This window comes from Salmo trutta, unplaced genomic scaffold (assembly GCF_901001165.1).
Source record: "Salmo trutta unplaced genomic scaffold, fSalTru1.1, whole genome shotgun sequence".
In the NCBI taxonomy this organism is placed as follows: domain Eukaryota; kingdom Metazoa; phylum Chordata; class Actinopteri; order Salmoniformes; family Salmonidae; genus Salmo; species Salmo trutta.
The window spans coordinates 154,730-180,886 of NW_021822406.1; the positions used below are offsets into that span (position 1 = coordinate 154,730).

The window sequence follows — 26,157 nt, forward strand, 5'->3', positions numbered from 1 at the left end:
AAGAGAGGGCCGCCCACCAAAACTCACAGACCAGGCAAGGAGGGCATTAATCAGAGTCAACAAAGAGACCAAAGATAACCCTGAATGAGCTGCAAAGCTCCACAGCGAACATTGGAGTATCTGTCCATAGGACCACTTTAAGCCGTACACTCCACAGAGCTGGGCTTTATGGAAGAGTGGCCAGAATAAAGCCATTACTTAAAGAAAAAAATAAGCAAACACGTTTGGTGTTCGCCAAAAGACATGTGGGAGACTCCCCAAACATATGGAAAAAGGTACTCTGTTCAGATGAGACTAAAAGTGAGCTTTTTGGCCATCAAGGAAAACGCTATGTCAGGCACAAACACAACACCTCTCATCACCCCGAGAATACCATCCCCACAGTGAAGCATGGTGGTGGCAGCATCATGCTGTGGGGATGTTTTTCATCGGCAGGGACTGGGAAACTGGTCAGAATTGAAAGAATGATGGATGGTGCTAAATACAGGGAAATTCTTGAGGGAAACCTGTTTCAGTCTTCCAGAGATTTGAGACTGGGACAGAGGTTCACCTTCCAGCAGGACAATGACCCTAAGCATACTGCTAAACCAACACTCAAGTAGTTTAGGGGGAAACAATTAAATGTCTTGGAATGGCCTAGTCAAAGCCCAGACCTCAATCCAATTGAGAATCTGTGGTATGACTTAAAGATTGCTGTACACCAGCGGAATCCATCCAACTTGAAGGAGCTAGAGCAGTTTTGCCTTGAAGAATGGGCAAAAATCCCAGTGTCTAGATGTGCCAAGCTTATAGAGACATACCCCAAGAGACTTGCTGCAAAAGGTGGCTCTACAAAGTATTGACTTTGGGGGGGGTGAACAGTTATGCACGCTCAAGTTTTCAGTTTCTTTGTCTTATTTCTTGTTTGTTTCACAAGAAAAAATATTTTGCATCTTCAAAGTGGTAGGCATGTTGTGTAAATCAAATGATACAAACCCCCCCAAAAATCTATTTTAATTCCAGGTTGTAAGGCAACAAAATAGGAAAAATGCCAAGGGGGGTGAATACTTTCGCAAGCCACTGTACACCTCTCCCACGCTAACTTGACCAAATTCAAAACAGCAATCCTTCGCTTTCACTATTTGATCTTTTACACAAAAATATTATGGTTCACTGTTCAATGTTGTCATTTCACTTGTGAGTTTTTCCACTTTTGAAGTGAAATAGCCATTGAAATGATTGGCAATATCACAAAGATTTGTTATAAACGACCCATCAACTTTAATGAATGCTGGAGATTAAGTGGGTTTTCTGCCCATGATACCATTTAAGGTACTCCAAAGTATTTTTCCATTGTGTTTTATTTCATTTAACTTGGTTTGGTAATATAATTTATTGTTATTTTTGTTAAGTTCAGCCACAACATTTCTAAATTGACAGTATGTTAAACAATTAGCTAGCAGCACTGACTTGTTTCCCACCTCTTTTGCATAATTTATTTGTATTTTATTTAGTTAACCTTAATTTAACTAGGCAAGTCAATTAAAGACAAATTACTATTTGCAATGACGGCCTACATTGAATCATACCATTTGTTCAATTCATCATCAATCCAGGGGGCTCTAACAGTTAGTTTCTTAGCAACAATTGATTAGAATAATTGGACAAATACTTCCAGTGCTGCTTCTGGATTCACTTCCTGATACACATCAGACCAACATACATGTTGGACTTCCACTTCCTGATACACATCAGACCAACATCAGGTATTTCCAAAGGGTTCACATACTTTTTCTTACCACTGTATATAATGAACATACTAGGTCTATACTGCTCCTACATGGTGTAACAATACATCATGTAGATGTATATAATGAACAGACTAGGTCTATACTGCCTACATGGTGTAACAATACATCATGTAGATGTATATAATGAACAGACTAGGTCTATACTGCTGCTACATGGTGTAACAATACATCATGTAGATGTATATAATGAACAGACTAGGTCTATACTGCTCCTACACGGCATCATGTAGATGTATATGATGAACAGACTAGGTCTATACTGATCCTACATGGTGTAAAAATACATCATGTAGATGTATATAATGAACATACTAGGTCTATACTGCTCCTACATGGTGTAACAATACATCATGTAGATGTATATAATGAACAGACTAGGTCTATACTGCCTACATGGTGTAACAATACATAATGTAGATGTATATAATGAACATACTAGGTCTATACTGCTCCTACATGGTGTAACAATACATCATGTAGATGTATATAATGAACAGACTAGGTCTATACTGCTCCTACATGGTGTAACAAGACATCATGTAGATGTATTTAATGAACAGATTAGCTCTATACTGCTCCTACATGTGACAATACATAGATGTACAGTGGCAAGAAAAAGTATGTGAACCCTTCAGAATTACCTGTATTTCTGCATAAATTGGTCATCAAATTTCATCTGATCTTCATCTAAGTCACAACAATAGACAAACACAGTGTGCTTAAACTAATAACACAAATTGTATTTTTCTTGTCTATATTGAATACATCATTTAAACATTCACAGTGTAGGTTGGAAAAAGTATGTGAACCCCTAGGCTAATGGCTACTCCAAAAGCTAATTGGAGTCAGGAGTCAGCTAACCTGAATTCCAATCAATGAGGTGAGATTGGAGATGTTTGTTAGAGCTGCCTTGCCCTTTAAAAAACACTCACAAAGTTTTTGTTTGCTATTCACAAGAAGCATTGCCTGATGTGAACCATGCCTCGAACAAAATAGATCTCAGAAGACCTAAGATTAAGAATTGTTGACTTGCATAAAGCTGGAAAGGGTTACAAAAGTATCTAAAGGCCTTGATGTTCATCAGTCCACGATTAGACAAATTGTCTATAAATGGAAAAAGTTCAGCACTGTTGCTACTCTCCCTTGAAGTGGCCATCCTGCAAAGATGACTGCAAGAGCACAGCGCAAAATGCTCAATGAGGTTAAGAAGAAACCTATAGTGTCAGCTAAAGACTTACAGAAATCTCTGGAACGTCCTATCATCTCTGTTGACGATTCTACAACACGTAAAACACTTAACAAGAATGGTGTTCATGGGAGGACACCACGGAAGAAGCCACTGCTGTCCAAAAAAACAATTGCTGCACGTCTGAAGTTTGCAAAAGTGCACCTAGATGTTCCACAACGCTTCTGGCAAAATATTCTGTGGTCAGATGAAACTACAGTTGAGTTGTTTGGAAGGAACCCACAACACTGTGTGTGGAGAAAAAAAGGCACAGCACACCAACATCAAAACCTCATCCCAACTGTAAAGTAAGGTGGAGGGAGCATCATGGTCTGGGGCTGCTTTGCTGCCTCAGGACCTGGACAGCTTGCTATCATCAACAGGAAAATGAATTCCCAAGTTTATCAAGACATTTTGAAGGAGAATGTTAGGCTATCTGTTCGCCAATTGAAGCTCAACAGAAGTTGGGTGATGCAACAGGACAACAACCCAAAATACAGAAGTAAATCATCAACAGAAGGGCTTCAACAGAAGAAAATACGCATTCTGGAGTGGCCCAGTCAGAGTCCTGACCTCAACCCGATTGAGATGCTGTGGCCTGACCTCAAGAGAGCAATTCACACCAGACATCCCAAGAATATTGCTGAACTGAAACAGTTTTGTAAAGAGCAATGGTCCAAAATTCCTCCTGACCGTTGTGCAGGTCTGGTCCGCAACTACAGAAAACATTTGGTTGATGTTATTGCTGCCAAAGGAGGGTCAACCAGTTATTATATTATATTTTTCCCACCATGCACTGTGAATGTTTACACAGTGTGTTCAATAAAGACAAGAAAACATATAATTGTTTGTGTGTTATTAGTTTAAGCAGACTGTGTTTGTCTATTGTTGTGACTGAGATTAAGAAATCCAGGTATTTCCAAAGGGTTCACATACTTTTTCTTACCACTGTATATAATGAACAGACTAGGTCTATACTGCCTACATGGTGTAACAATACATCATGTAGATGTATATAATGAACAGACTAGGTCTATACTGCTCCTACATGGTGTAACAATACATCATGTAGATGTATATAATGAACATACTAGGTCTATACTGCTCCTACATGGTGTAACAATACATAATGTAGGTGTATATAATGAACAGACTAGGTCTATACTGCCTACATGGTGTAACAATACATCATGTAGATGTATATAATGAACAGACTAGGTCTATACTGCTCCTACACGGCATCATGTAGATGTATATGATGAACAGACTAGGTCTATACTGATCCTACATGGTGTAAAAATACATCATGTAGATGTATATAATGAACATACTAGGTCTATACTGCTCCTACATGGTGTAACAATACATCATGTAGATGTATATAATGAACAGACTAGGTCCATACTGCTCCTATGTGGTGTAACAGTACATCATGTAGATGTATATAATGAACAGACTAGGTCTATACTGCTCCTACGTGGTGTAACAATACATCATGTAGATGTATATAATGAACAGACTAGGTCTATACTGCTCCTACACGGCATCATGTAGATGTATATAATGAACATACTAGGTCTATACTGCTCCTACATGGTGTAACAATACATCATGTAGATGTATATAATGAACAGACTAGCTCTATACTGCTCCTACATGGTGTAACAATACATCATGTAGATGTATATAATGAACAGACTAGGTCTATACTGCTCCTACACGGCATCATGTAGATGTATATAATGAACAGACTAGGTCTATACTGTTCCTACATGTACCAATACATAGATATACAGTACCAGTCAAAAGTTTGGACACACCTACTCATTCCAGGGTTTTTGTTATTTTTTTTTTTTTACTATTTTCTACATTGTAGAATAATAGTGAAGACATCAAAACTATGAAATAACACATATGGAATAATGTAGTAACCAAAAAAGTGTGTAATAATCCTGCTGTTTAATCAGCTTCTTGGTATGCCACACCTGTCAGGTGGATGGATTATCTTGGCAAAGGAGAAATGCTCACTAACAGGGATGTAAACGAATGTGTGCACAAAATTAGAGAGAAAGAAGTATTTTTTTTACATATGGAACATTTCTGGGATCTTTTATTATTATATGTTATATGAAACATGTTTATATATTTTTCAGTATAATATCCCTAAATATCAGTCAAGAAATGGAACAATAAGGCCACAGAACATGACATAAGCAGAGCTGTGGGAGATCACCTCAAGCCCCTGGTAGAGTCGGGGGTGGTGTTTACCACTCCACCACGCCTTCAGCAGGCTGGAAAAGTGGGATTGATCTGGTTGATCCATTTGTTTGTTTGTTTTCAGTAGTTGAATCCTTTCACATATTGTTGATTTAAAAAATGTACTTGATTTGTTGAAAAGAGATACTAAACTTACATACCACACAAGCACAATTTTGACAGTGGACGATATATTGAAATTATTTTGTTTTTCATACTAATATGGACCAAGATGTGTTGCTTTTGCACAGACTTGTTCATTGGTTTTGCAAGAGTCTGTTGATTGGTCAGTCATTGGGTTCATTGTTTTACAATATGTTCAAATCAAATCAAGCTTTATTTATAGAACATTTCAGACATGGATGCAACGGAATGCGCTTTACAAGAAAAAACGAATGAAAAACAATTAATAAAATTATATGCATTTTCCAAAATACTAAACAATAACAATAAAACTGAAAGATTAATGCGCATTCTAAGGAAATGCCATCGATTAAAATAGTAAGAATTGGATGTAAAATATAAAAACTGAATGTACACCCCTTTGTTAATATGTATTGGCAATAATTAACTTAATGGTGAGGCATGGAATAATAAAACATGTATCTTTTGTCAGGCTGAATGTTTGAAATATGAGGTGATTTGAGTCATGCTTCTTCAGTAGTGGAATAAAGACAATTAGCACTTGAATGTTGTCAATAACAACTGTGTGTAAAAACTGGAATGATGTATGATTGTTAATAAAACTGTTCATAGACCATTTTTTTTTAATACTGCCTCCATGTTGCAAGTACGTTGAAACTAAGTTGTTTTCAAGTTGTTTAAACAAAGACGTGAAAAATACGTCTTTTGGACTTTCAACCAAAACCGAACGTAGATTGGACATAGTTTTCCTTTCAACAACATTTTGCTTGGTGCCAGTTTTAACGAGGCCAAACCAATAACCAATATGCAGAAACAGTTTGATATATTGAAAACCTAAACATAAAATGTACTATCAACACTAACACAATAGTAATCATATTACTTATATTTCTTTAAACTAGCACCTTATACATTGCACAAGGACCAAAAACATGTTGTTTTGACAAGTAGCAATAAATCACTGATATCGATTAGGGGGGGAAATCAGGTTGTACGTGCTGTTGAAACTAACAACTAAAACAAACACATGGAAATGGGAGATATATTTTACCTCACTGATTAGAGGACAACCTGCAGAAAACAGTCAGCTACATTTTGGAGTGATGCATTTAAATGTAAGGGTCCCCAAAACGAAGAGAAACCAAACACTTATTTGTCATCACTCATCGATATCACATTGAAATCAATTGCACGAGAGGGGGGAGATGAGGTTGCACTTCCTGTTAAAACTAACAGCTCAAAAACCACACGTAATCTGGGAATAATGTGTTCATCACTGGTTAGAGGACAATTTGTAGAAAACAGCTAGCTACATTTGAAGTGTTGCATTTTGATTCATTTGGGTCACCAACGCGGTAAGTTTAACAATATTTATTTTGTTGTTAAATTGTACTCTTTCAATTCAGAGCCTGGATTTTTCCCCTGATGCTAATATCCATATGACACTGAAATCAATAGAACAGGGGCAAACGTTTAAGGTTCTACATTGTGACATTATTAATTAAAATACTCCTACTACAATGTTTAAACATTGTACATTGTGACATTATTTCATTGATATCATGAAACAACTCCATCATGTATTTTCTGATGTTTAATCAGAGATCTTTTATCAGAGTATCTCGTCACATTGATCACAAATATGAGTTCTCTGGTGTGATTCTAAACATCCTGACGAAACATAACTCTTTCCACAGTCAGAGCAGGGAAAAGATTTCTCTCCTGTGTGTGTTCTATGGTGTATAGTCAGACTGCTAGATGTAACAAAACCGTTCCCACATTAACCACAGCTATGAGGCTTCGCTCGTGTGTATTCTCAAGTGTCGAGTCAGATGGCTAGATGTAACAAAACTCTTCCCACACTGATTACAACTATAGGGTTTCTCTCCGGTGTGAATTCTCAGGTGTGCTATCAGGTTGCTAGATTGAGCAAAACTCTTCCCACATTCATTACAGATATAAGGTTTCTCTCCTGTGTGTGTTCTCTGGTGTAGTATCAGACTGCTAGATGAAACAAAACTATTCCCACATTCATCACAGCTATAATATTTCTCTCCTGTGTGTGTTCTCTGGTGTATAGTCAGACTGCTAGATGTAACAAAACTCTTCCCACACTGACCACAGCTATAAGATTTCTCTCCTGTGTGTATTCTCTGGTGTATAGTCAGACAGCTAGATGTAATAAAACTCTTCCCACATTGATCACAACTATAAGGCTTCTTTCCTGAGTGTGTTCTCTGGTGTGCTTTCAGATTACTTGAATGTGTAAAACTCTTTCCACATTGATCACAGCTATAAGGTTTCTCTCCTGTATGGATTCTCTGATGTCTTTTGAGGTCTGTTGAAGAGGTGAATCTCTTCCCACAGTCAGAGCAGCAGTGAGATTTCTTTCCTGTGGGTTTCCACTGCTGTTTCTTGAGATGTTCTGATGTGGAGAGACTCTTCTCTGCCTCGTCAGCTTCATGATGTTGTTGAGGCTCTCCAGAGGATCCACGATAGTCAAGTCTCTCTCCTGTGTGAACAACAAAGTCAGACAGATGGTTAAAGGCCCACAATAGCAGAAATCCACTGTTTATTTTAGCTAAAAGGTGATGCCCATGATGTTGTGTACAAACTTATTTGACAATTGTCTTAATAAGACCAGTCAAGTAAGCAACAATAGACATGTTTAGTCTTATTTTATTTTTTTAAACTTTAGTAGTAAAGTGGATGATTCTGATTCTAGGCTATTACAGTTGCAGACCACATTTGCTGACCAATATAGGGCCCTTTCAATATATTGGTTGCAGAAACTGCTCCCTGCTAATGAGGAAACAGCTAGTTATTGATGTAGTATATCTGCATGGAGCAAAAATTGTGAATTTAGATTTTAGTTTTTCGCAATGTATTCTGAATATTACAACGCAAGATCAGGAGTGCTCCTCAAGGAAACTCACATTAAGCTATGTGTCTATTCACTAATTCACCACCGTGGGGGAAAACTCAGGGGAGTTCTCATAGGCTGACAGCAAAAATAGCCTCCATTCACAGGTTGCTTATGAGTGCATTTCACACTACTTTTGGATTCAAATTGTAAGGCTTGTTTGAATGTCCTGCTTAATATAATGTTTTTGTCATCCTCCCAATTCAACTGCTTTATACTTAAAAAAAAACACTTCAACCAGTAAAATTCTCTGGTTGCTTTGCTGTCAATGAGCTTAAGCATTCAGGCTAACAACAAATCAAAACGGCTGCATCCAAAACAGGTATTTTGCAAATATTATCTTAGCGACTGTTCAAGCAACAATCAAAACAACAATTGTAAGCCTATGAGAACCCAACAAAGTAATAACCTGGTAAATCTAGTGTTGAATGGTCCCAGATGGTGAACAGTTTATTTAGTAATAACCTGGTAAATCTAGAGTGTTGAATGGTCCCAGATGGTGAACAGTTTATTTAGTAATAACCTGGTAAATCTAGACTGTTGAATGGTCCCAGATGGTGAACAGTTTATTTAGTAATAACCTGGTAAATCTAGACTGTTGAAGGGTCCCAGATGGTGAACAGTTTATTTAGTAATAACCTGGTAAATCTAGACTGTTGAATGGTCCCAGATGGTGAACAGTTTATTTAGTAATAACCTGGTAAATCTAGACTGTTGAATGGTCCCAGATGGTGAACAGTTTATTTAGTAATAACCTGGTAAATCTAAACTGTTGTCACGGCTGTCTGTAAGAGGGAACCAAGGTGCAGCAGAGGATGTGCTCATCATTAGAATTTTAATTCAAATAAACAAGAGAACACTACAAAATGACCAAAACGACAGCAAACAGTCCTGTTAGGAAAATACTCAAACAGAAACAATTACCCACAAAACCCAAAGGAAAAACATGCTCCTTATGTGTGACTCCCAATCAGCAGCAACGAGCTTCAGCTGTGCCTGATTGGGAGCCACACACACGGCCCAAAACAAAGAAATACCAAAACATAGAAAAAGGAACATAGAACGCCCACCCAATGTAACACCCTGGCCTAACCAAAATAAAGAACAAAAAACCCCTCTCTATGGCCAGGGCGTTACAGTACCCCCCCCCAAAGGTGCGGACTCCGGCCGCAAAACCTGACTCTGAAGGGGAGGGTCCGGGTGGGCCTTCTTACGGCGGCGGCTCAGGTGCGGGACGTGGCCTCTGCTCTACCCTTGACGTCGCCCTCTTAGGTGGCGCACCTGGCCGCGCCGAAGGTCTGGTGGGCGACGCTGACTGCGCCCGGCTGGCGGGCGGCGATGGTTGCGCCCGGCTGGCGGCCGGCGATGGTTGCGCCCGGCTGGCGGGCGGCGATGGTTGCGCCCGGCTGGCGGGCGGCGATGGTTGCGCCCGGCTGGCGGGCGGCCCTTGTTGCGCCCGGCTGGCGGGCGACCCTGGCTGCGCCCGGCTGGCGGGCGACCCTGGCTGCGCCCGGCTGGCGGGCGACCCTGGCTGCGCCCGGCTGGTGGGTGGCGATGGTTGCGCCCGGCTGGCGGGCGACCCTGGCTGCTCCGACGGCACTGACCCAGGATTCACCAGGCTGGGGAGACATGACAGAGGCCTGGCCCTAGGCGTAGGCACAGGACTCACCGGGCTGGCGGGCGTCCCTGGCCACTCTGGCAGTTCAGGACAGTTGAGACCCACTGGAGGCCTAGTCCTGGGAGGTGGCACAGGACGGACCAGGATGGGGAGACCCACTGGAGGCCTAGTCCTGGGAGGTGGCACAGGACGGACCAGGATGGGGAGACCCACTGGAGGCCTGGTCCTGGGAGGTGGCACAGGATGGACCAGGATGGGGAGACCCACTGGAGGCCTAGTCCGAGGAGGAGGCACAGGATAAACCGGGCTGTGGGGGAGCACTGGAGTTCTGGTACGGACACTCTTTACCCACACTCCAGGCTGAAAGCCCACTTTGGCCCGGCACAGGCGGAGAGCAGGCATTGGGCGAACTGGACCCTCCCAGCGCTCTGGAGACACAGTGCGCAACGCCGGCGCAGGATAACCTGGACCGAGGAGGCGCACTGGAGACCAGACGCGCTGAGCTGGCACCATCCGCCCTGGCTCGATGCCTGCACTCGCATGGCACTTGCGGGGGGCTGGTATGTAGCGCACCGGGCTTTGAACGCGCACTGGGGACACCGTGCGCTCCACAGCATAACACGGTGTCCTACCAGTACCACGCTGCTTCCGGTAAGCACGGGGAGTTGGCTTAGGTCTACCACCTGACTCTGCCAATCTCCCCGTGTGCCCCCCCCCAAAAAAATTGTGGGGCTGCCTCCCGTGTCCGTTGAGCTCCCTCGCCTCGTACCAGCGCCTCTCAGCTCTCGCCGCCTCGATCTCCCACTGCGGGCGGCGATACTCCCCAGCTTGAGCCCATGGTCCTTTCCCATCCAGGATTTCCTCCCAAGTCCATGACTCCAGATAGCTTTTCTCCTGGTGCCTCTCCTTGTGCTGCTCCTTCCTCTGCTGCTTGGTCCGTTGTTGGTGGGTAATTCTGTCACGGCTGTCTGTAAGAGGGAACCAAGGTGCAGCAGAGGATGTGCTCATCATTAGAATTTTAATTCAAATAAACAAGAGAACACTACAAAATGACCAAAACGACAGCAAACAGTCCTGTTAGGAAAATACTCAAACAGAAACAATTACCCACAAAACCCAAAGGAAAAACATGCTCCTTATGTGTGACTCCCAATCAGCAGCAACGAGCTTCAGCTGTGCCTGATTGGGAGCCACACACACGGCCCAAAACAAAGAAATACCAAAACATAGAAAAAGGAACATAGAACGCCCACCCAATGTAACACCCTGGCCTAACCAAAATAAAGAACAAAAAACCCCTCTCTATGGCCAGGGCGTTACAACTGTTGAATGGTCCCAGATGGTGAACAGTTTATTTAGTAATAACCTGGTAAATCTAGACTGTTGAATGGTCCCAGATGGTGAACAGTTTATTTAGTAATAACCTGGTAAATCTAGACTGTTGAATGGTCCCAGATGGTGAACAGTTTATTTAGTAATAACCTGGTAAATCTAGACTGTTGAATGGTCCCAGATGGTGAACAGTTTATTTAGTAATAACCTGGTAAATCTAGACTGTTGAATGGTCCCAGATGGTGAACAGTTTATTTAGTAATAACCTGGTAAATCTAGACTGTTGAATGGTCCCAGATGGTGAACAGATTATTTAGTAATAACCTGGTAAATCTAGGCTGTTGAATGGTCCCAGATGGTGAACAGTTTATTTAGTAATAACCTGGTAAATCTAGACTGTTGAATGGTCCCAGATGGTGAACAGTTTATTTAGTAATAACCTGGTAAATCTAGACTGTTGAATGGTCCCAGATGGTGAACAGTTTATTTAGCTGTAATGACCTGGTAAATCTAGACTGTTGAATGGTCCCAGATGGTGAATAGTTTATTTAGAAGTGATAACCTGGTAAATCTAGGCTGTTGAATGGTCCCAGATGGTGAACAGTTTATTTAGTAATAACCTGGTAAATCTAGACTGTTGAATGGTCCCAGATGGTGAACAGTTTATTCAGTAATAACCTGGTAAATCTAGACTGTTGAATGGTCCCAGATGGTGAACATCAGTTGTTTTCCCCCACGGTGGTCATTCTACTTGTTTATGACGTGACTCTGAGTCATCAGGTTAACATGGGCTACATGGAGTGTTTTGGTTTCACTCTGGGTTGAGTAGACAAACAGAGAGAGGACAAAGACTCTCCTATTTCAGTGGCTGATAATACAGGGGGCGATCCAGGATTGGTCCATTTTAGTTTTAAACTAATACTATACTGTATACGAGTCTTTCTATTAATAAAGAGGACAATGTGGGACATTGGGATCACATTTCTAAATGACTGGAAACTAAAACACATTTCATGCAGTTCCACATGTGAACTTACAGGGACAGAAGACTTTATACACTGAGTGTACAAAACATTATTAACACCTGCTCTTTCCATGACAGACTGACCAGGTGAAAGATATGATCCTTATTGATGTAACTTGTTAAATCCAGTCCAATCAGTGTAGATGAAGGGGAGGAGACAGGTTAACCCTCTAGAGTTGATGTCTGCACCCCCACTGAAATCTAATTAGCATAATACTAAAATCACCATAAGAATCTGTCTGTTTAATCTTCAGATATCTGTATATAGGCTGCATCTCAATATCAGCCTTCCGCATCAGCGGCGAAAGGTAGCAGAGCTACAGCGGTGTTTGTCAGACCAGCGGTGTTTGTCAGACCAGCGGTGTTTGTCCCGAGAATCTGTCTTCTCACGTAGAAAAAAATAGTTTTGTTTTTGTTAAGCTACAACATGTTTAAACTTTCAGTCTGGTAGATACCATTAGTTATATGATACAGCACACTGGCTGGTTCGTGTGTGGATCTGGGAAGAGGGGTGTGTCTGTGGCAATTCACTGACGTTAGGCGTGCAGCACGTTGGCAGTGCTTTCTGGGACTTGTAGTGCAGTCCATCCCGGGCAGTATGGAAGCGGGCCAAACTGAATTGCCAACCCAAATAAGTGCATGGGCCAGATAGACGTGTCACGGGCCAGATTGGGCCGGTGGTCCTTGTGTTTGACACGTGCTCTAGATAGTCTGTTTCCCCAGTCATCTGTAATAATAATTCACAGACAGTGATGACGTCATCTCACAGGGACTTACAGTTTGTTGCCATCTTGCTGCAAGTCTCTTTCAGGACATGAACCTCTCCCTGGGAGAACTGTAAACTGTTCTTAAGGTCTTGGACCTCTCTGGTCAGATCGTCCCTTCTGTTGTTAGTTGAATCCACCAGTATTTGGACAAGGCTGTTGAAGCTATTTTCCTGTTGCTGTAAGGATTGCTTGTGGACATATTTTTGTTGATGTAAAAGATCACGTACCTGTCATAGTTAAACACTGTTCTCTCCATTACTCCAACCTTTAACTTTGGGCGGCATGATGGAGGCAACGTAGGCTAATGCTGGTACACCACATTATTCCAGCCAGCACAGCTCGTAAAGCCGATGGAAACCGCAACAAACAGCAGGGATTTAAATATCCACAAGCACAGGACTTAGGCTAACCGCGTTATGGGATACAAATTAAACAGGCTAGTAAGCAAAAATGTTTTAAAGGAAAAACTTTTCCCGAAAGTTTCAAAACTTTCCAAACATCTAACACCTGTCCAACAGACTGTCAACCCATCGAGTTCACGTTGTCATGCTGCGTCAAAGAGTTGCTAAGATAGTCACAAAATCCCTTCTAAAAACCAGTTGAGAAAATCGACCTATTTTCCTTGAAAGTACGTAATGTCACGATTTCAAAGCTTTACTATATTACAGGGAAGTTAATTATCGCACACCTCTGAAAATATGTTGTGCTTCTTGTTCACGTAGGCTAATTCATGCTAATGTTATTTAGAATGTTATCTAGAATGTTATCTAGAATGTTATTTAGAATGCTATCTAGAATGGCGCTGCATTGGAAAGCAGACGTTTTATGGGCTCCTGATCAATTGTGCAATTATTATGATTTTTTGAAGCTGATCACAACTTTTTTTTTTTACATAATGTTTCCACCATCGCTTCCTATGACCAAAAAGAGCTTCTAGACATCAGAACAATTTTCACTAACCTTGATTTGGACAACAAATTCTACTTCAATGAGTCATGAGTCAGAGGAGAAAGACATATTGACTGTCCGGGATCAGGCCCAAATCCCCGACTCTCGAAGAAGGTTCTATAGAGGCTGGCGCAGGGGGCACCCTGATGAGACTAGAGTGAATAAATCACCTCTACACTCAGTTCTATTGGCGATTGTGCAATCACTGGAGAATAAACTGGACAAGGTCTCTCCTATCAACGGGACTCCCGAGTGGGGTTCCCGAGTGGCTCAGCAGTCTAAGGCACTGCATCTCAGTGCTAGAGGCATCACTACAGACCCTGGTTCGATCCCGGGCTGTATCACAACCGGCTGTGATCGGGAGTCCCATAAGGTGGCGCACAATTGGCCCAGTGTTGTTAGGGAGGGTCTGGCCATGGTAGGCCGTCATTGTAAAATAGGAATTTGTTCTTAACTGACTTACCTAGTTAAATTAAAGGTTAAATAAAAATTACAAATAAACATTAAGAACTGTAATATACTAATATAATATAGCTGCTTCTCAGAGTAATGGCTGAACAAGGATAATATACGTCTAGCTGGTTTTTCTATATATCAACAGGACAGAACAACAGTCTGGTAAGATCAGGGGGAACTAGAGGGAAAAAACTAGATCAGAACAGCAGAGTCTGGTAAGATCAGGGGGGACAAGAGGGAAAAACTAGATCAGAACAGCAGAATCTGGTAAGATCAGGGGGGACTAGAGGGAAAAACTAGATCAGAGCAGCAGAATCTGGTAAGATCAGGGGGGACTAGAGGGAAAAACTAGATCAGAACAGCAGAATCTGGTAAGATCAGGGGGGACTAGAGGGAAAAACTAGATCAGAACAGCAGAGTCTGGTAAGATCAGGGGGGACTAGAGGGAAAAACTAGATCAGAACAGCAGAGTCTGGTAAGATCAGGGGGGACTAGAGGGAAAAACTAGATCAGAACAGCAGAGTCTGGTAAGATCAGGGGGGACTAGAGGGAAAAACTAGATCAGAACAGCAGAGTCTGGTAAGATCAGGGGGGACTAGAGGGAAAAACTAGATCAGAACAGCAGAATCTGGTAAGATCAGGGGGGACTAGAGGGAAAAACTAGATCAGAACAGCAGAGTCTGGTAAGATCAGGGGGGACAAGAGGGAAAAACTAGATCAGAACAGCAGAATCTGGTAAGATCAGGGGGGACTAGAGGGAAAAACTAGATCAGAGCAGCAGAATCTGGTAAGATCAGGGGGGACTAGAGGGAAAAAACTAGATCAGAACAGCAGAATCTGGTAAGATCAGGGGGGACTAGAGGGAAAAACTAGATCAGAACAGCAGAGTCTGGTAAGATCAGGGGGGACTAGAGGGAAAAACTAGATCAGAACAGCAGAGTCTGGTAAGATCAGGGGGACTAGAGGGAAAAACTAGATCAGAACAGCAGAGTCTGGTAAGATCAGGGGGGACTAGAGGGAAAAACTAGATCAGAACAGCAGAGTCTGGTAAGATCAGGGGGGACTAGAGGGAAAAACTAGATCAGAACAGCAGAATCTGGTAAGATCAGGGGGGACTAGAGGGAAAAACTAGATCAGAACAGCAGAATCTGGTAAGATCAGGGGGGACTAGAGGGGAAAACTAGATCAGAACAGCAGAGTCTGGTAAGATCAGGGGGGACTAGAGGGAAAAACTAGATCAGAACAGCAGAATCTGGTAAGATCAGGGGGGACTAGAGGGAAAAACTAGATCAGAACAGCAGAATCTGGTAAGATCAGGGGGGACTAGAGGGAAAAACTAGATCAGAACAGCAGAGTCTGGTAAGATCAGGGGGGACTAGAGGGAAAAACTAGATCAGAACAGCAGAATCTGGTAAGATCAGGGGGGACTAGAGGGAAAAACTAGATCAGAACAGCAGAATCTGGTAAGATCAGGGGGGACTAGAGGGGAAAACTAGATCACTTTTAGTCCACACACAGAGACACATACAAAGCTCTCCCTCACCCTCCATCTGGTAAATATCAACATTCCTCTATCCTCCTGATTCCTGCTACAAGCAAAACCTGAAACAGGAAGTACCAGCTCAATAAGGAAGTGGTCCGATGAAGCGGATGCTCAGCTACAGGACTGTTTCACTAAAACAGACTGGAATATGTTCAGGGATTCATCCGGTGGCATTGAGGCGTTTACCACATCAGTCAACGGCTTCATTAATAAGGGCATGGATGACATCGTCGCCACAGTGACCGTACGTACATACGTATATATTTGAGACTGTTGGACTACATAAATCTTGCTGATGCCTTGCTGATGCCTTGGTCCGGGCTTGTGCTGACTGGCAGGTGTCTTCACTGACATTTTCAACATGTCCCTGATTGAGTCTGTAATACCAACATGCTTCAAGCAGACCACCATAGTCCCTGTGCCCAAGAACACTAAGGCAACCTGCCTAAATGACTACAGACCCGTAGCACTCACATCCGTAGCCATGAAGTGCTTTGAAAGGCTGGTTATGGCTCACATCAACACCATTATCCCAGAATCCCTAGACCCACTCCAATTTGCATACCGCCCAAACAGATCCACAGATGATGCAATCTCTATTGCACTCCACACTGCCCTTTCCCACCTCTCACCTATGTGAGAAAGCTGTTCATTGACTACAGCTCAGCGTTCAACACCATAGTGCCCTCAAACCTCATCACTAAGCTAAGGAACCTGGGACTAAACACCTCCCTCTGCAACTGGATCCTGGACTTCCAGGACAGTCGTGAAGAGGACACGACAAAACCTATTCCCTCTCAGGAGACTGAAAAGATTTGGGTCCTGAGATACTCAAAAGGTTCTACAGCTGCAACATTGAGAGCATCCTGACTGGTTGCATCACTGCCTGGTACGGCAACTGCTCGGCTTCCGACTGCAAGGCGCTACAGAGGGTACTGCGTACGGCCCAGTACATCCCTGGGGCTAAACTGCCTGTAATCCAGGACCTCTACACCAGAGGAAGGCCCAAAAATTGTCGAAGACCCCAGCCACCCCAGTCATAGACTGTTCTCTCTACGACTGCATGGCAAGCGGTACTGGAGTGCCAAGTCTAGGACCAAAAGGCTTCTCAACAGTTTTACCCCCAAGCCATAAGACTCCTGAACAGGTAATCAAATGACTACCCGGACTATTTGCGTTGCCCCCCCCCCCCCAACCACTCTTTTAGGCTGCTGCTACTCTCTGTTCGTCATATATGCATAGTCATTTTAACCATATCTACATACTACCTAATCAGCCTGACTAACTGGTGCCTGTATATAGCCTCAATACTGTTATTTTTCACTGTTGTTTTTATTCCTTTATCTATTGTTCACCTAATACCTTTTTAAAATTAGAAATTGCACTGTTGGTTAGAGCCTGTAAGTAAGCATTTCACTGTAAGGTCTACACCTGTTGTATTAGGCGCACGTGACAAATACACTTTGATTTGATTTTAACAACATCCTATCAACCTCTGTTTTTAAGACAGTACTTACTTGTGTTAATCAGGGAACGGTTTCTCAAAACCATCTTACGGCTAAGTTCATCATTAGAACCATTGGACGCCTTAAGTTGCCTTTGGGAAACCGGGCCCAGATATCCAGTTTCCTCCTCTTCTTTCGATGTGACAGTCATCTTCTCCTCTTTCACTCCAAAAACTGCATCCTCCTCTTTCTCTTGCTCCTCTTCTTTAACTGTAACATCCTCCTCCTCTTTCACTCTGAACGTGTCTTCCTCTTCTTTCTCTTCTTCTTTCACGGTAACAGCCTCACCTTCTACTTGTTGTTGTATTGTAACAAACCCCTCCTCTTTCTCCGTCCAGCTGACCTCTTCTTTTTTAGCAGGAGGAGAGTAGTTTAGTGAACTCATGGTCGGAGATGTTAGCTAGCTAGGCTAATGCTAATTTAACCAGCCCGCTACCTGACTAATATCAACAACACCGTAAATATGAAATTAAATCTGATAACTAACTAGACGACCGAAGTGGGGTTAAAACACAATGGCTACATGAACGCATCTAAAGAGTTTTGGTTCGGCTATTTTGTCTAGCAAGCTACGGAGGTGGCTGACTAACTGTTGTTGCTGTTGAAAGAAGAGTTCCGTCCACTACATTATACGTCACACCAACAGCATCGCCTTAAATTCCCAGAACGCCATCTGCTGACTGGAGTGGGTAACGCAGTTGAGTAAAATGTATATTTTATTTTCAGACAAAAACTTAATTGGTAGGAAAAGTGAGTTTTTACCCACCAATGTAACAACACAGTGTGGTTAAAGACTTAGTAACTGAGTTGTAGTCACGATCTGGTTTCTTATAAGTACAAACCGTTATGTTTTTGCGTTATTACATATTTATTAACTTATTTCCGGATATCTTCTAAACTACCCACAATGCACAATTTTGCAATGTCAAATTGATGTACTCTGTTCTACCGAGTTCTATGCTAGCTCGGTAGCTAGCTTATGCTGGCTAACATTAGCCACACCTCAATCAATCAATCAATCAATCAAATGTATTTATAAAGCCCTTTTTACAACAGCCGATGACACAAAGTGCTATACAGAAAAATGTGTAATACAGAAAACCAGCCTAATACCCCAAACAGCACACCTCTTCAAATCAAATCAAAGTTTATTTGTCACGTGCGCCGAATACAACAGGTGTAGACCTTACAGTGAAATGCTTCCTTACAGGCTCTAACCAACAGTGCAAAAAAAGTATTTGTTGAACAATAGGTAAGACAAGAAATAAAAACAACAGTAAAAAGACAGTGAAAAATAACAGTAGCGAGGCTATAACAGTAGTGAGGCTACATACAGGCACCGGTTAGTCGGGCTGATTGAGGTAGTATGTACATGAATGTATAGTTAAAGTGACTACACATATATGATAAACAGAGAGTAGCAGCAGCGTAAAAGAGGGGTTGGGGGGGCGGGACAATGCAAATAGTCCAGGTAGCCATTTGATTACCTATTCAGGAGTATTATGGCTTGGGGGTAAAAACTGTTGAGAAGCCTTTTTGTCGTAGACTTGGCACTCCGGTACCGCTTGCCATGCGGTAGTAGAGAGAACAGTCTATGACTGGGGTGGCTGGGGTCTTTGACAATTTTTAGGGCCTTCCTCTGACACCGCCTGTTGTAGAGATCCTGGATGTTGCATCCTCTTGCTCTTCACTGACTGTGTGGCAAAATATTTGTATAATTTACCCAAGATAGACCAGAGCCTATCGTTTCCAATGGGAGCAAATTAATGATAGTGGGCAGAACAAGAGAGGTGGGCAGAGCCAAGCAGGAGCTAGAGAGATCCTATTGGCGCGTTCTAAGTATTTATTTTCATATGTCCTACTGTGTGAAGTGCAATAACTCAATTCTCCCTTGCACTCCTTCTAACCAACGTAATCTTTTGAAACTTTGGCAAAAGGTAAAGGCTACAAAACGTAGTCCACTCTGTTTGTTAGAGATTCTACTTATGGAAACAGAAAACTGAATTGAGATCAAACGTTTAATCGATGAGAAAATTTGCAGGATTTCAGCCAGAATCCATCTGGCTACTTCTCGCACAGGGCTTCCTCTCATAACCAAATTTGGTAGTGAGTGGAAAATACAACCAGATGCTTCACATTTATACATCAGGTGCTAAGCTGAAAAGAGTGAAGTTAATCGATCCCAGTCGAGGGAGGACCTGATTTTTTTTGTACATAATGTTGATGCTACCATCTCTTATGACCGAAAATAACTGCTGGACATCAGAACAGCGATTACTCACCTCTAATGGAACAAAGAGTCTTTCTTTAACTAGTCTGACGTGAAGGATATACTGCTGACTCGGGAACGGCCCAAATCCCCATCCTTTACGTGAAGAAAAGACTGAGAAAAAGGGGGCTGAGGTCAGGCTGCCTTCTGAGAATTCGCAGGTGAATGAATAAACCACCACTACCATTCGTTATATGCGCCACTTTTCTGTGTTTTTTTTGTTGTTGCATTTCTTGAAACAAGTACTTTTTTTTCATTTCACTTGACCAAATTGGACTATTTTGTGTTTGTCCATTACATAAAATCCTATTTTAAAAAAACATTTAAAATACAGGTATGTTATGCAACAAAATAGGAAAAACGCCAAGGGGGTAAATACTTTTGCAAGGCACTGTAAAACTATTGCTATCTATCAATAATGATGAGCCACCAGGTATAGACAACCTGGATGGGAAACTATGGAGAATGGTAGCAGACTGTATTACCACCAGGTATAGACAACCCGGATGGGAAACTATGGAGAAAGGTAGCAGACTGTATTGCCACCCCTATTTGCTATACAGTGCATTTTGAAAGTATTCAGAGACCTTTTCTACATTTTGTTACATAACAGCCTTAATCTAAAATTCATAAAATTATACTTTTTCCTCATCAATCTCCACACAATCAATCAAATGTATTTATATAGCCCTTTTTTAAATCAGCCAATGTCACAAAGTGCTGTACAGAAACCCGGCCTAAAACCCCAAACAGCAAGTAATGCAGATGTAGAAGCACAATACCCCATAATGACAAAGCAAAAACAGGTTTTTAGAAATTTGGCAAGACAGAAGTCGCTCTTCAGTAAAAGGGATGACAGCCCGCTTGGAGTTTGCCAAAAGGCATCGAAAGACTCTCAGACCATGAGAAAAAATGTATCTGGTCTGATGAAACCAAGATTGAACTCTTTGGCCAAGTGTCACATCTTGCACCCTCCCTACGGTGAGGCATGGTGGTGGGAGTATCATGCTGTGGGGATGTTTTTCAGCGGCAGGGACTGGGAAACTAGTGAGGGTCGAGGGAAAGATGAATGGAGCAAAGTACAGAGAGATCCTTGATGAAAACCTGCTCCAGAGCGCTCAGGACCTCAGACCGGGGCGAAGGTTCCCTTTCCAACAGGACAACGACCCTAAGAACACAGCCAAGACAACGCAGGAGTGGCTTCGTGACAAGTCTCGGAATGCCCTTGAGTGGCCCAGCCAGAGCCCGGACTTGAACCCAATCGAACATCTCTGGAGAGGTCTGAAAATTGCTGTGCAGCAACGCTCCCCATCTGACCTGACAGAGCTTGAGAGGATCTGCAGAGAAGAACGGGAGAAATACAGATGTGCCAAGCTTGTAGAGTCATTCACAAGAAGTCTTAAGGCTGTAATCGCCCACAAAGGTGCTTCAACAAAATACTGAGTAAAGGGTCTGAATACTTGGTCAACATACTTATGTAAATGTTCTATTTTTTATTTTTAATACGTTTGAAAAAATTTCTAAAAAACAGTTTTTGCTTTTTCATAATGGGGTATTGTGTGTAGATTGACGAGGAACATTTTTAAAAAAATATATTTTAGAATAAGTTTGTACTTCATCAAAAGGTTAAGGGGTCTGAATACAACACCTTTTCATATTTACCTTAAAACCAGGGAAGCAGATAACGTGGACGTGTTTATCATAGCCTTATCATAGCCTTGCAGTCCATCTTTTTGGTATTTTGTACCAGTTTCTGTCCCTGTACAAAAGCATGGTCTTCAAACTATGGAAGATGTCAAATCATTTAATAATAATTTATTGGAATTACCTGGCACTTTTCCAGACACCCAAAGCTCTTTAAAGTGTACAGGGGGAAATTCACCAACCTAACCCCACTTACATACATTTCCTCTGGTGGCATTCATACGTGTTTGTGCCCACATCTTGAAAGGGAACAAAAGACAATTTTACTCCACCAGAGGAAAGACAGACAATCAAAAGCCAAAGAGAAATATGCTGCTGAAATGTAACAAGAAGGCAGCAAGTTCAAAGACAGATCACTGTAATACACTTGTACAACATAAATTGGGACTTTAAGATGGGACTTTAAAATGGGTGTCCCAACTCTGTGGTCACTAAACATCCCATGGCACTGATAAAGCCGGTCAGCATACACTCTCTCTCATCTGATTGGTCGAGGAGGCGGACCTTCTGACTTTGTGGCTGTGGTCACTAAAGATCCCATGGCACTTATTGCAAGAATATATAAGTGTGGTTAGGGAGCTGAGTTTCCCTGTACACTGTAAAGAGCTTTTGGGCGTCTAGAAAAGTGCAATGTAATTCCAATCAGTTATTATTATTATTAAATGTTTTTCCATCTTCCATAGCTTGAAGACCATTCCTTTGTACAGAGACAGGAACTGATACATAATACCTAAAAGGTGGTCTGCAAGGTGATAATAAACAGCCTCCACGTTATCTGATTTCCTGGTTTTCAGGTAAATATGAGGAAGTATATCACCTTACTGTTTAAGGTAAAAATCTCAAGATGTTAAATAAATAAATTACTATAATAAAGGTTCCAGAGTGACAAATAAAGTAAAAAGGTTGACGTTTTCATCTTAATATCAGCCAAAAAAATCTGCCAATTTCAAAAAATGTACATTTTTGTGCACAATGCTGTGAAACTGTGCACATTTTAAACTAAAATATATATTTTTTAAACAATGCAGATATTAGAGTAAACCTATTTGGCTTAGGACAAGTAACTGAGTAAGAGCCAACATCATGATAAGCTTGCAAGCTGAGTTTGAATAAGACATCCAATTACCATTTTGTATTTATAACGTTGGTTGCATGCGCGTCATCACACACCCTCATCTGATTGGTCATTTTCCGAGAACAGTAAAGCGATATTAGTGTCATCACACAAGTAGGCGGGCCTTCTGACTTTGTGACTTTTATGGCCAATTTGAAAAAATAAGAAAAAGAGAGTGGACACCTTTACAGGTGATTATGTACGGGCCATATTTTTTCAATATATTTTTTTCCATTTGTTTAACTTGCCAAGTCTTTCTTACTTTCTTATTTTCAATGACGGCCTACCAGGGAACAGGGAACTGCCTTGTTCAGGGGCAGAATGACAGATTTTTACCTTGTCAGCTCGGGGATTCGATCCAGTAATCTTTGGTTACTAGCCCAACGCTCTAACCACTAGGCTACCCTGCCGCCCCAATAAATGATAGGAGTACACAGCAAAAATATTAGTGACCATTTAGATAAAAAATATATACATAACAATAAACAAATAAATCACATCATTTTGCATCATTTTATCACAAATTATTAATTTAGAAAGTATACAGGACAAGACTCTTATTCTAAAGGATTCTAAAAATCCGTGACCCGGAAGTACTTAGTTAATCTTACCCGTTTCACGACAGCCTAATCAGTCACATCTGTGGCTTGCTGTCCAACATTGCCGAAACATTGGAGCTCTTTAGACGCTGTCGGTGTATATTTGCCTCTGTGTTTTAAACTTCTTTCGTGTAGCTAGTTGTCCCATTTAAGTTCATATTTACGTTGTTAGTCAGGTAGCTAGCTGGCTTGCTAAGTTAGCTTAGCACCACGCTACTCGTTAATGCTAACTAACGTTAGCTAGCTAGCATCACCAACCATGAGTTGCTCCCCTGCTAAAGAAGAGGGGATCTACTGGTCGGAGAAAGAGGGTCTGGGGATGAACATTGTCGCAAAAGAAGAACAGGAGGATGCTTTCAGAATGAAAAAGGAGATCGAGGTAGAGGATGTTACAGTGAAAGAAGAGGAACCTTTTAGACGGGAAGAGGAAGAGGGGATAGAGGCTGTCACAGAGGAAGAGGAAGAGGGGATAGAGGCTGTCACAGAGGAAGAGGGGATAGAGGCTGTCACAGAGGAAGAGGAAGAGGGGATAGAGGCTGTCACAGTGAAAGAAGAGGAAGAGGGGATAGAGGCTGTCACAGTAAAAGAGGAGGAGGTAGAAGCTTTCAGAATTAAAAAAGAGGAAGAGGAGGCCATAACATTGAAAGAAGAAGAGGAGGATGTTCTAGTGAAAGAAGAGAGAGAACCTTTTGTAGTGGAAAAGGAGGCCATCTTAAGAAAAGAGGAGGAGGAAGACGTTTTGGGAGAGGAAGAAGAGACTGAAGATCTGATTAACACCAGTGAGTACCGTCTTAAAAGCAGGGTTACAAACTGCCCTTGTTGAATTAATGTATCGTTTTAATATATGGTTCTGGGCCTCGCCATTGATTCTTGGAGAATATAACTTAAAAAATGTCCACTGAGCTCAGAACCTAAAATATAGGCTTGTTTTACTCCATTGTTTGTAAACAATGTAATTGTAAATGAACACTGTATATCCTCAAAACATGGAGGTAGTTAAATTATGCTGAACCTGAGACATGAGACTGTTATGAAATGCATTATGATGTATTTAGAGAATTGGTCCAACTTTTAGAATGTTGAATATTGTTCAAATTCTAGACATTCAGTTGAAATATTCCCCATGTATTGTTAGTGGTGCTCTGACATGGCTGCCGTCATGTAAGTGCATTAGGGATGTGACAAATGTACAATTTCTCTTAATGTTTAAACTGCCATTTCTTTTCTCACGTTTAAACGATTTTTTCGGGGGGGGGGGGTTTATCATAAAAGGACCTGAATTCACAATTCAGATGTGGTTCAGTCTACCACTGTCCTGGCTTCCTACCGATCCTCACTAGTTATTAGTCAGTAAGTCTAAGTATCATAGTAAAATATGATTTTAAACCTAACCTTAACCACAAAGCTAACTTTATGCCTAACCTTAACCACAAAGCTAACTTTATGCCTAACCTTAACCACAAAGCTAACTTTATGCCTAACCTTAACCACAAAGCTAACTTTATGCCTAACCTTAACCACAAAGCTAACTTTATGCCTAACCTTAACCACAAAGCTAACTTTATGCCTAACCTTAACCACAAAGCTAACTTTATGCCTAACCTTAAATTAAGACAAAAAATGTATTTTTTGTTTTCATTAATTTGACTTTGTGGCTGTGGTAACTAGTGGAACCCCTACCAGACGCCCCCCCCCCCCCCCCCCTTAATGCTGTCCCCCACCCACTCAGTAACAATGGTATTCATGCTGTCCCCCACCCACTCAGGAACAATGGTATTAATGCTGTCCCCCACCCACTCAGTAACAATGGTATTAATGCTGTCCCCCACCCACTCAGTAACAATGGTATTAATGCTGTCCCCCACCCACTCAGTAACAATGGTATTAATGCTGTCCCCCACCCACTCAGTAACAATGGTATTAATGCTGTCCCCCACCCACTCAGCAACAATGGTATTAATGCTGTCCCCCACCCACTCAGTAACAATGGTATTCATGCTGTCCCCCACCCACTCAGCAACGATGGTATTCATGCTGTCCCCCACCCACTCAGCAACGATGGTATTCATGCTGTCCCCCACCCACTCAGCAACGATGGTATTCATGCTGTCCCCCACCCACTCAGCAACGATGGTATTAATGCTGTCCCCCACCCACTCAGCAACAATGGTATTAATGCTGTCCCCCACCCACTCAGTAACAATGGTATTCATGCTGTCCCCCACCCACTCAGCAACGATGGTATTCATGCTGTCCACCACCCACTCAGCAACGATGGTATTCATGCTGTCCCCCACCCACTCAGCAACGATGGCATTCATGCTGTCCCCCACCCACTCAGCAACGATGGCATTCATGCTGTCCCCCACCCACTCAGTAACGATGGTATTCATGCTGTCTCCCACCCACTCAGCAACGATGGTATTCATGCTGTCCCCCACCCACTCAGCAACGATGGCATTCATGCTGTCCCCCACCCACTCAGCAACGATGGCATTCATGCTGTCCCCCACCCACTCAGTAACGATGGTATTCATGCTGTCCCCCACCCACTCAGTAACGATGGTATTCATGCTGTCCCCCACCCCCTCAGCAACGATGGTATTAATGCTGTCCCCCACCCACTCAGCAACGATGGTATTCATGCTGTCCCCCACCCACTCAGCAACGATGGTATTCATGCTGTCCCCCACCCACTCAGCAACGATGGTATTAATGCTATCCCCCACCCACTCAGCAACAATGGTATTAATGCTATCCCCCACCCACTCAGCAACAATGGTATTCATGCTGTCCCCCACCCACTCAGCAATGATGGTATTAATGCTGTCCCCCACCCACTCAGCAACGATGGTATTCATGCTGTCCCCCACCCACTTAGCAACGATGGTATTAATGCTGTCCCCCACCCACTCAGCAACGATGGTATTCATGCTGTCC

At 42.2% G+C, this 26,157-nt stretch overlaps 1 protein-coding gene across 1 annotated transcript; it reads right to left on the reverse strand.

Annotated features, from left to right (window-relative positions):
- Positions 1–6,771: 6,771 nt before the first annotated feature.
- LOC115182218 (gastrula zinc finger protein XlCGF17.1-like) lies at positions 6,772–25,790 on the reverse strand. The gene is made up of 2 exons (XM_029743843.1): positions 25,397–25,790; positions 6,772–7,912 (listed from the first exon to the last, which is right to left on the reverse strand). The coding sequence occupies exons 1-2, from the start codon at positions 25,788–25,790 to the stop codon at positions 7,206–7,208; spliced, it is 1,101 nt and encodes a 366-aa protein (XP_029599703.1). The 3' UTR covers positions 6,772–7,205.
- Between the last annotated feature and the right edge of the window lie 367 nt (positions 25,791–26,157).